The following is a 12,859-nucleotide window of genomic DNA, read 5'->3' on the forward strand; positions in this document are numbered from 1 at the left end:
CAAACGATAAATTAAGTAGGGAGTAAGATCATGTTAACGCGCGTGTTTGAATATGTACCTAACAAAAAAAAGGTTTTTTTTAACACAATTATTGGTTGCTAAGGGGGTCCTAGCAACTAAATTATTGATATATACGTACGTTACTATGGAAATCAATATGAAATGTCAAAATGGCATTTCAGTATTCTATATTTATTCAGTATTTCTATCAAGTACAAAAAAAGTATTTATTAATACATAGAATTGTCAAGTTTATATGATTCTGTTCTAAAGTTCTTTTTATCTTGCAATTATTTATATTATTACATACAAATATGTAGGTACTTATGTAGTTAGATATTTTAAAGAGATTTTTATATCTATACTTATTGGTTTCTGTTTTTAAGAATACCGGTATTCAATTGTAAATACTGCAATACCGGTATTGGTATTTTCATTCGGTATTGAAATCCCTAATTCGAGCCAATTGAGCATAATATATGTATTTGAATGAGCTAATTCTCAAGTTCATTTTACGTATAATCGTTTAATCACTTCAGTATTGGAGATTTAAAAAAAATTGTAAATTTATGGTGATGGTGGTACCATTTTTCATCAAAGTGACTTAACATTATATTTCTTCGATAAGCCACGAATGAAATTAATGCATTTTAACTGTTGCATTTTATTGCATTGTTTTACTAAGTTTTGCCGCGTTTTCGCTATCTGAGATCTGCATCGCAATGCAAAACGCCACCCCATGTGGTTGTCGACTGTTCCAACCACCCCCATACCCTTGTCACATCTACCTCACGGACTGTCATTCACACTTGCCTTACAGTATCTACATGCAAAAAGCTGCGATATATCCGACTCGCTTCGTCAGTCGACTTCCAAGTGTTTCCATCGCACCTTGCATTAATTGTGACAATAAAAATAAATGTTTTCAGGACACCTTTTTACATTCAATGTGTAATTAATATTCAACAATTAAAAAAAACAACACATAGCCTTAAAAACAACGCAAAATTTTAGTATAATAATAATATTATCGTAATGCTAACTAGATCGTAATACAAATTAAAATCATACGTTCAATTTAATCATATATATATAATATACAAGTTTAATCATATATATATAACATTTTAATGGGATTGTTAATATTACAATTACAAAGTACAATTTAATAAATAATATTTTGAGATTAGATACCTAAATGATATATTCCACATTTAATATCAATATAATATGGTATTAAAATACTATAATGGTGTTAAGTGTTGAAATAAATAAGGTCAACTGATCATTCATCGGACCAAACCGGTTTTGTTCATTATTAAATTATATTGATTAAGTATGTATTAAGTATCTACTTGTATATTTAAATCTTGAAAAGCTTTTGAATCATAAATGTAAATAAAAAAGAAATAGACTGCTTAATCCGCAGACCGGCTCACTCCATTTGGTCTAATTATGTTCAAGAAGGATAAAAAACTTAAAAATTTAACTATAGGGCGGAATTTAACACTTCAAAAAATACACTTGGAAATTACTTTTTTTTACATATAAGCTGTACTATGAATTAAGACACTATTTTAGCTTCCCTTTTATATATAAAGATAATTTATATAAAGTGAGCGGTTGTTCCATTTACTATATCGGAAAATTTGCACCTGTATTTAGCTGTTGTCTATAAAGAACGATAACGCATTTATTTATTTAGGAGTTTGAAAATTTATATGAGCATAGAAAAAATGCTTTATAACAAAATCTCATTTTTGGTCAAAAGTGCAGTTGGCCGGTTTGCAGATTAACTTACGTATAAAATATAACTCTTGTAATTAAACATTAATATATGCTAGTACATAAGTACCTACATTAATTGGTTGTAACACATATTTATTAGGATACATCGCTAATTAATAACAAAAATAGTGAGTTTATATTATTATAAAACTTAATAGTCACGTTTCCGACGCCGTATTAAATTATAAATAATAATAAATCCAGCCATGTACTATTATTTACAAATAATTTTTTATAAATCAAATGTGTGATATTTTTTATTTATTTTGACTTGTGAATATCTTTTAGATTAATATTAATTCCACTTTGATAGCACTAAATGATTTACGTGAAAAATTAAACTTTCATTTGAAGTAGGTATCTCAAAATCTGAAACCGTTGACACGCAACTATGTTTGAAATAATTCGTAACACGACAAGCAGCATAGACAATCGTTAGGCTGAGAAAATTATGGAGACACGATAAATAAAATAATGTTATGAAGGTAATCGTTACTTCGTTACTGCTTCCATAAAGTAAAGTACTTATTGACTTCAAGCATGCACGTGTTTGAAAGTAACACATGTAGAGAATAACAGGGAAAACTACATTTTATTTTGGCATAATATATTGTACAAAAGACATCATACGAATCGGTTTGTGCTCACAGAAATTATAAACAAATGAATGTGTGTTAACAAAAGGAAAAAAAACTATTCTTATTATAAAGTTTCAACGATAAAATAATAAATTATCGAGTTAATGTGAAACTAAAAAATATTATTTCAGGGCGTGATTTCATGGTAAATAGTGGTTGATAATATAGTTATAAAATAATTTGTGCAAAATGTTCGTCCACGGAATTAGAGCAAGTGAATCAAGTGACGAGTCGGACGAGGATGTCATGGATATGTTGATGGTAAAACGGCATAGCATAATTTATTTATTTATTCACATGATTTTTTACTTGAAATATCTGTGAAGAAAATGTCACACTTAAAATAGGGATCATACAATACAATCAAAAGACATTATACCTATATACTATTAAATAACTATAACATTCAATCTCATGTCAGTTCCATAATAGTGATTTCGTTAGTTACCTACATAAGTACTTGAATTTATGTTATCATGACATATATCTATATTTTTTGTAAAGGAATGACATACGAGTAAGTATGTATCTACTGATTAAATGAAATGGTAATCATAATAATCATATAATGTCAAAATAACTATTTTTTGAAAACTATCTATTTTATTTGTTAACGTATGTACCATTATATGCATTTTTTAGGTATGTACTAAGTAGATAGGTACTATCTATTTTTTTAATTGTACTAAAACTACTTGTCACTTTCAAATGTCAAATTTCATTTTTTTCATGCAGTTAATTAACTTTTGACAAATATGTATTTTGATTGAGTCACAAAAAATTTTTATAAACTTCAACTAAAGCTTAGTGCAGGCCAATATTTGTGAACAAAAGAACATTCTAAAAAAACTGTTGAAAATGTTTTGATAGAAATGTTAATATATACACCTACGCCACGAATGAAAAACATGTACAAAAATAGAGGCACACGTAAATTTGGCCATGTTTGGTAGATCCTTCTAGTGTTTCATCGGAATTAGCGACATGTGCTTCGGTGGAATATTATCTATATATATAAAACAAAGTCGGGTTAGTTACACCATTTATAACTCAAGAACGGCTGGACCAATTTTTATAATCTTTAAATAATTATTAAAACATTGGATAAGTCACGGAAAAAATGAATTATGAAGAAAATGAACCTCGCGCATTCGAAAATAAAAGAAAATCACAAAAAAAAAATCCGTATACAACGCCATCTCTGATACATGACAGAAACAATAAACAAGAAACAAAAAACAAAAGAAAGACTGATAGTCGAAATGTCTAACTGTCAATAGTGTAGTGTGCCCAACATTTCGTGATTTATGTCAACAGCTCAATTTGCTTGAAAACGATACTCATTGGGATATGACAATCGCTGAAGCAATTGTTTCTGCATATCGAATTCGTGTCAATTCAGAGAATCCCGATCTCAAGGTGAATGAGGAGATACATAACCAGGCTTTGCTTTTGATCGTATACATGTGTTACCTCATGTGCGGCAGTTTGTTAGTCAAGTTAGGAATGCCAACGCCACATCGTGGAATGAACGACGCTTTCAATCGAGAATTGGAACGTGAACGTGAATATGATCGAGATGCATTGATGCATCAGTTCGAACGAATGTACCACTGTTGAACCCCCAACAGAAAGAGGTGTAGGTACGATACATTAATGAAAGCAATTAATGATGGAAATGGTGGCTTATTTTTCCTCGACGCGCTCGGTGGATTTGAGAAGATATTCCTCATGTCATTGATTTTGGCTACTGTTAGTGCGAGATCCGAAAATGCTGTAGCAGTTGCTTCTTCTGGGATAGCGGCCACGTTGCTAGAAGGATGCGAATTCCGCAATGCCGCATTCAAAGTTGAAATTTCCCTTAAACCTGCAAATGACTGAAAAACCGACATGCAACATTGCGAAACACTCAGTAATGGCCAAAATTTTGTTAGCAAGTATAATCATCACCTGGGATGAATGCAAAATGGCGCAAAAACGCGCATTGAAAGCACTCAATCGAACTATGAAAGATCTGCGTAATGACTCAAGAAGTTTTGGAGGCGCAATGATTCTACTATTTGGCGATTTCCGCCAAACACTACCAGTCATTCCAAGATTGGCTGCTGCCGATGAAATAAATGCTTGCCTCAAATCATTGACTCTGTGTCGCTATGTGAAGAAACTTCAGCTGACGACAAACATGCGAATTACATTGCTAAACGATCCATCTGCCGAAGATTTCTCCAAGCAATTGCTGACTATTGGTAACGGCCGTGTTCTTGTCGATGAATCGAATGGATTGATTTCGTTTCCGCTGAATTCTTGCAATTTCGTCTCAACTAAGGACGAATCCATCAACAAAGTGTTACCAAACATCATTTCTAACCACAAAAATCACAATTGGTTGAGTGAACGAGCATTCTTGCGGCAAAGAACAAAGATGTGGATCACTTAAACTTCACAATTCAAAATCAAATCGTTGATCCACTGCATTCCTTCAAATCTATCGACTGTGTAACAAACGAAGATGAAGCAACCAACTATCCAACTGAATTTTTAAACTCATTGGATCTGCCTGGCTTACCACCGCACAATTTACAACTGAAGGTTGGCTCAGTAGTCATCATCCTTTAAAATCTGAACCAACCAAAACTGTGTAACGGAACGCGTTTGGTGGTGAGAAAACTCATGGGAAATTTGATTCACGCGACGATAATCAAAGGAATGTTCAAAGGTGAAGTTCTCATTCCGATAATTCGATGATCCCAACCGATATGCCATTCGAATTTAAACGAATTAAATTTCCAATTCGTCTTGCATTCGGCATGACGATCAACAAATTACAAGTCCAATCCTTGAGTGTTTGTGGCCTGAATCTATAAAATGAATGTTTCTCTCACGGTCAATTGTACGTAAAATGTGTCGGCAAACCATCTGTTTTGTTCGTTTTCGCACCTGATAATAAAACGAAAAATGTCGTTTATCACAAGGTGCTTCAACAAAGGGAATCGACCTGAGTGCAACCCATCCAGCAAAAAGTTTAACAGAAAGTAGTGCAACAATGCTACGCGAATCATTTCGATTCGCTTCAACAAAACAAATGCCTTGCTGCCACGTGAATTACATTCGTTTCTTTATCTTTTGACCATGTCCGATCCTAACAGATTTTATTTTTACGAAAAATGGATGTCAGTTACTTGCTCAATGTATTAGGACAATACTCTGACTCATGCACAAATTGAAAAACAATATGTGAACTTGCCAGACCCAGGATTCGAACCTGGGACCCTCGACACTATAGACAGGCGCTTAATATACGCGGTCATCGTGGGTGTACAGTGTGTACAGTTCAATGTTATTAAAATACTTTTCATTTTGATTTGATTTTTGCACATTTATTGAACTTATTCATTTTGAGTATTCATTTTAACCTAATAAAAAACTGAATATAATTCAGCTAATAAGTTAACACAAGATTATTGATTCTGAGGCGGTACGAAGTTCGCCGGGTCAGCTAGTTTAGATTAAAGTGCGAAAATTTGAACGATGTACACAGTCCAAATCCAAGCAACATTTAATGAATAGTTGACGTGCGTCAGTTTCAAATAAATCGTTGTGGGCGCATTAGGGCAAATGTTTACTGACATTTATAAAGTTTGTTCATAGGTAGATGTATTTTGGTTTGGACCGAGAATTAGTACATAATTATTTACTCAACTTTTAATTATGTACGTATCAGTGGCGAAGACTCCATACTAAACAATACAAAAATATTTTTTTTTTGCATATTGACTTATTTATATAATCACTTGATTATATTATATTCTATAAAATAATTTATTTTGCCAACGAGAGATGCTGTATGTTTAGGAATGTATTACACAGATAATTACAAAACAATCTGCAAAGGTTTAAAAAAATATACCACAGCGCGCCACTTGTCTTGACGTAAATAAAGGTCAGATTATGTTTCAAATAATTCTCAATTTTTTCCATAGGGACTTTATGTCACGTAGCCCCGCCCAGTCTATCGATTTGTATGAACTAAGGTAAGCTCCGTTCGCAGAGCCTAAAATCGTTTTAGGTCTAACGAGAGTGAGAAAATAATTAATTAATAATTAGATAATTTAAAAAAATAATTTCTATAGTTCAAATATTAATAAATATATACTGTTTTTAAAAACAACTTTTATCTAATGATTTTTTATGTGTATACATGTTTGGAAAAAATACGTAATTTAAACTGATCGCTTAATTTTATGTCGTCAGTGAGTTTTTGAAGTTTCATTAAATTAGTGTGTCGTTGTCATTAGTGTGTACCTATTTATTAGTAGTAATATCGTATTATCTTCTTATTTATCGTAAGTATACCTGACAAGTGTGTTCTATTTATCAGATCTCCACAGCTTACCTCTTTCCAAAAGTCACCTTTCGCCACTGGTACGCATGGACAATATATTATGGAAACTCCCAACTTTGGAAAGTTATCTCAATCGTGATCTTATTGCATGCAAGTTAATTAACGCAAAAGGTATCTACAACGTTATCTTACTTGGAAACGGGGACGTAGATCTGAAGCTCAGAACGTTTTCTTGGGAGCGTTCATTGCGTCGTAACACCTATTCAGAAATAGAATATTTTGTGTTTCTCTCCGTCGACATGATTCGATAATATTAATGTTCATGTTTATCGTAAATTAATTTAATTTTACTATTGCGCAAGTCTATGGGGGTTTAGCATAGGTTACCATGATTTCAAACGGAATTATAGACAATTTTATAAATATGTATATTTTTAAATAAAACTATGGTCAATTGAATGTGGGATGGGTGTAATCTCAAAAATAGTGTATTGTCAATTGAATTGGCGATTACGTAGCAGAATTTATTTTATTATAATAGTTTTGCAACAAAGTGTTTTGTTAATTCTGTTAAACCCAAAACGTCTGTCAATTATTCAAAAACTTTGTTTTAAAACCATCAAAAGTGTGTTCTGTAAATAATTTATCTTAAAGGCACATTCCTCAAATTGCAATAAAACAAAATTATGAATTTCTAATATGTAATCGTTATATATTAATAAATTGACAAGGTATTCTAAATCAAAATTCATATATTTTTTACAGTATTTTGATAAGGTTTAGGCCATTTGTCTTGCAAGATTTGACTAGATAATTATCAATTTGTATATTATTATGAACTTGGTTTAAGTAATTTTTCAGTTTATTTAATATTTCAAATGCAAAAATAATATAAAAAGTAAATATTGTGGCTTGGTTCAATTGTCCCTTCAGTTTCTCAAATATACCTCCGTCACACATTGAAAATCGTCTCGATTAGAATACAGTCATAAATCAAGACTGGACGCAACATTGCAACATTCTTCCCTGCGTATATTTGAGGCCATGCCGGGACAGTGACGTCACGCGGCCAGCAAAAATGAATGATGCAGTGCGACATTTTCTGAGTGTGCAAACTTCTATTCAGTTACAATATGTGTTTTGTGAATGACATCGACATATTCGACGTATTGCAGACGAGACTGGTGACTAGACTAAGAGACCCGGCTAAGTCATCATTGCGTCCGTATTTAATAATATTTAAACTAAAATCCTCTGAAACTGCTTATTACAATCATCAACGACACTACAACCTTCAATTCGTATGTGGGTGTTGACCACCTCCAAAAAACGTCTTCACTCTCCTCCCTCTGCCGGAAACCTTTTCCACCGTCGTAACCTTAAGGATGCTGCGCCTCTTTCTATTCAATCCAACCACTGCAGTCTAAGTCGTTCGATCATATTTCCCTTCTGGCCCGTTAAAGAGGAGGTTCATTGGTAGTTGTATGTATATTATCTTTGAAACACAACCTGCCTATTGGAATCGCCCTACACATGAAACACGACATACAGATCATCGTGCAACACCAAGGTATACCTAGTTCATGATTGTATCCATCTTGCATCCGAAGACCCTTGTAAGTATTTATCTTTCAAAATTGTACAGTTTCATTTTTTTACCATATTCGATCCTAAAAAGATCATATTGGGCATCCACAGCCTGTAGTTTTAACAGATTTTTGTTTTAACGAGAAATGGATATTAGCCACTTACTCAACCTATTATGTCCATATGTTGAATAACAACATGCGATTTTTTTTTTTGCGAAACTCGGGATTCCCTGATACATACGTTCCCGTTTCAAATCAAATTAAATTATCACAAAACTAATACAAAATACTTACAAGTAATAGCTGGGTTGACGATTTTTACAATAAAATGTATTTACACATACTATATGGTGTCGCTTTTAGCAGTGGACTGTAATTTGAAAGTGATGGTGGTGGATTACGGTTCTAGTGGGGGGGGGGGTTACGCATGATGCCAGAGACTGACCTTTTATGTTTATGAATGACGATGAAAAGTTCAGGATGGATGATAGACGCGACGTTCGCTCAAACTGTATCAGACTTAGCGCAACGAAAGTCAAACATATGCGTTTTGAGTCACTCCGTGTTTAACAACGGCTAAGCTATAACAAGCCCGCACACGACCGCTTTCTTGATGTCACTCGAGCTAACTGAATGTAATTCAACCACTATACATTTTAATATCTCGAAACTACAAGATTTTTTTATGTATAGGTATATTGTTTCTATACCCCTCTGTTGAATTTTATATAATGCGATATAATTATCATTTATTGTTTGTCACTTTTGACGTATAATTTGACATTTTAACTTCCCTAAGTTATTATTATTTACGACAAAAGTATGTTGTACCTTTGTAATTGGTGAATAACTACAGAAAATAATCCTGCCACATTGTTACCATAGCGAAGTCATCATTCGTTTGAAATGTCTGATATGCGAATAGTTAGTTGTCTTAAAATAAATTTATCAGAAGGCTTTATTGGTATCAGTGGCTTTTAACGAAGGCACACGCGCTAAAAACTTCAGAAACATTTTGTGGTTGCTTATTTGTGGTCAACAGTTAGAAACCTCCCCAAAATGGATGAGGATTTGTTGGTAATAAAAATTACAGTTCTATATGAAATTTAGCCGTTACCTACGTAAAGACTACGTTATATTATTTTACTGTTTAGAAATGGATAAAAAAAATCATTCTTATAACTTATTTTATTGGCTGCATATTGTTCAAAATTATTTTGAATGGTACATTTGAATCCGTGGTAATAATTTATGTTATTTATGGTGAAACAAAGTGATCAATTCGCAATAATTATTACTTTTATTTTGTGCTAATATCGTAGTGATTATTAGTTATCTATAATATCAGAGTGAATAAAGCCCTACTTTTTTAAAGAATCTGTGCAGTCAATAAATAATTGTCCAGATACAGAATCGATAAGATAGTTCACGTGTGTTGTATATTTTGAGATAACTGAATCGACTGAAGAAGATGTTACACTAATATAACGTAAAACATGTTTTATCATACGGGTATGAAGGAGACAGGATTTTTTTTATATAATAACTCAATTTCGGTAAAAACTAGACATGCCTACAATATCTCGACAATAATTTATCGAGCTTTATTCTAAAAAAAATATAACTATTAATCTGGAAAGGTTCGTAAAATATATATAATTTGTTTTTTCGACTAGTGGTACATACGATTCTAAAACGATCGTACAGGCATCCACAGAGTGGTTATTTCTACGGTTTTTTTTTTATTTTTTACAAATTTTTTCCACTAGCTCAATCTATTAGTCTCGATACTCTGGGTCCAAATATGTGAATTTCCCAGAACCGGGATTCGAATCCGGCACCCCAGACATTAAAAACCAATACATTACCGCTCGACCATAATGAGCGTATTAAATAACTCGTGATTAATAAAATTGTGTAACATTGGTGATTTCCAGAAACGACGGGAAGAATGCGAGAGGAAGGCTCGCCGCGGGGAGATGGATCCTCGCCTGGAGTTCACCTTTCAACTCCTTATCGACGGCACGGGATTACCCAGACATGAGATAATGGATCATGTCTTCGAAGGGAACATGGTAAAATGCATATTTTGATTTAATTTCAATATACCTACCACCTATTCAGGGCTAATAATTGTACAGTAGTTTCTCAAACGTTTTTTTTTAAATTTTATTTAACAAGTGACCAACCCGTGTAAACCTACTAGGTACCTACTGGTTATAAATATAAGCAATGACTAAAAAATAATAAATTTTACACAAGTGCCTTCGTATATATTTCAGTTCATACATGCCTATCTATATATACATTGTACCGTGATAAACATCACAATTTTAGAATCTTTCATATTATGTCGTTTTTGTGCAGCGTTATTTGTTGTTCTCATACATACTATAATATTATATACTTACCTATCAGGTTTTTTGAATAATATTTGTATAAGTACGTTCGATTTGTTATCATTGCGATACTATTTAGATATATAATATCTTATAATAAAATATGTCGTTAATTTTTGATGTAGGGTGAAAAATGCAACAATTTGTATATTTTTGCCTAGTATACTTATTGTATGTATTTAAGTATATATGAATATTAAAAAGCTATTTGTAACTTTTTTCATAAGTACCGTTTGTTACTTCTTCCATAGTTGGACGAAATAAACCAACTGTTTCTTCCCCACATGAGAAACAAATTGATTTGGTTCTACCAAGAGATGGAAGAAACCGAAGCGCCGGCTGCGGTGGACAGTTCGAAGACTTCAACCAGCAGACTACAGCAGCAGTCCAAAACAGCTGCTCCAAATCCTACAGTTACTGTGAAGAAGAAACTATTTCTTTCTGATGGTTGGGATTGTTCTTTTACTGGAGTTTGCATATATATGTTTAGGATTAGCATCAGTAAACAACTGCCTGAAGAAGGGTTCCAGAAAGATCTGTAAGTGATCCTATTTTATATTTTAGGCGGTCAGAGCAGAAGTGGCGTAATCCACAAAAATGTCTAAACGGAGTTAGCCATTGGAAGAGGTTCCCTATTACCTTTGGAACCTCTTCTATTGGTTAACTCTGTTTAGACATGTTTATGGGTTACGCCACTTCTGCTCTGACCGACTCATTTCATGTCTCACTTTTTATTTATTTTACAAACTTTATCGTAAATTAACTTGGTCTCTATTTTATTATGTATTGAATATTTTTGGTAAAGTTAAAATTGAGTATACATGACATAATTTTATATCATTTGACAGTCGACACTGATGTAATGAGAGAAGAAAAATCTTGAGAAGTGTTTCCGAGTGCATTTTAGTACATTTTATATGCGTTTTAATCTATTCTGAGATCCAAAATCATTCTAGCGTATCGATTCAATTAACTTCAAATATATTTGTTATTTTATAAACGTTTGATTTCTAGACCACGTGTAATAAAAAATATTTTCTCATTTTTTATTTTGATTTTGCGTTTATTTCAACTTTAATTAAAATAGTTGCAGTTTCAATATTCATCATATCTAGATATATCACTCTGCTATTTTAATAACCTTATTAACTTATCTATGTATGAGCATATACTATGTATGCAATGTGCATATATTATTTTATTTTCATAGTATATATTTTCGAAAAAATGATTTTTTCGCCTATTTATCGTACCTAGATATTTGAATTTGAGTATGTACACCGGTGCCAATACAGAGTCCACAAGTTTTGAAAAATTATGAAAAGGCAGATTATATGTTATTATATTATTATTATGTTATGCACATATACACGCCAATATACTTCATATAATATAATTCAATTCAATATCTAAGGTGTTTTCTAATTATGTATATTACCTATAGATTAACATTGTGACGTATTTAAGATGGTTTAACCTTGACTAATGGTTTTCAATTAATTGTAGCTATATTTATTTATTATATTATTTAATCGGAGAAGCAGTATATAGTAATAGTTACTCTAGATTCTAAGCCATAGTTATATTATATTTAATAGTACATAAGGTTATGTTATCTGGACCCGAAGGAATTTGTAAGTGAAGATCTCATTTTATACAGCCGCGCGAATATATGAATTCCTATTACTGTTCTTGTTTGCTATTAGCTTCATTAATGATGAATATTGATTGATACACGAACCATTAACGTATAATTAGGTATGCATATCAAATATTGACGAATACGATTTAATGAGATATTTGAATCGTTTGACTTTTCGATTGCCACTTTCACTACCATATTTTATTATAAATTTAGATTTTGTGGAATCCTCGACGCAAGAGTTGTTGGTATGGTTACTGGAATAGAAAGAATCATGGAGTGCGTCTACATGGAAGCACTTGCCCATCCAAACACAGAAGGAGACGACGAAGAAGGGAAATGTCCGATGGTTAAAAGTCAACTTCTTCCGGGGCTTCGATCATTTTGCAGTGCTTTAAAAGGTTAGTGAAATGTTCGTGACGTGTGTCAAGTTATACGAAAAAATAGTCGCGCGTCAGATG

General features: G+C 32.4%; 1 protein-coding gene across 1 annotated transcript in view; it reads left to right on the plus strand.

Annotated features, from left to right (window-relative positions):
• The window catches only part of Dhc1 (dynein axonemal heavy chain 1), a 179,887-nt gene that overhangs the window by 18,805 nt on the left and 148,223 nt on the right, over nucleotides 1-12,859 (plus strand). The window contains exons 2-4 of the mRNA XM_085945803.1: nucleotides 10,295-10,432; nucleotides 11,008-11,294; nucleotides 12,615-12,799. Of these exons, the coding sequence (XP_085801929.1) occupies nucleotides 10,295-10,432; nucleotides 11,008-11,294; nucleotides 12,615-12,799 (610 nt within the window). The remainder of the gene's footprint in view (nucleotides 1-10,294; nucleotides 10,433-11,007; nucleotides 11,295-12,614; nucleotides 12,800-12,859) is intronic.

This window comes from Rhyacophila brunnea, unplaced genomic scaffold, assembly GCF_057557595.1.
Source record: "Rhyacophila brunnea isolate RB1 unplaced genomic scaffold, BYU_Rbru_1.0 scaffold_1, whole genome shotgun sequence".
Taxonomy (NCBI): Eukaryota; Metazoa; Arthropoda; class Insecta; order Trichoptera; family Rhyacophilidae; genus Rhyacophila; species Rhyacophila brunnea.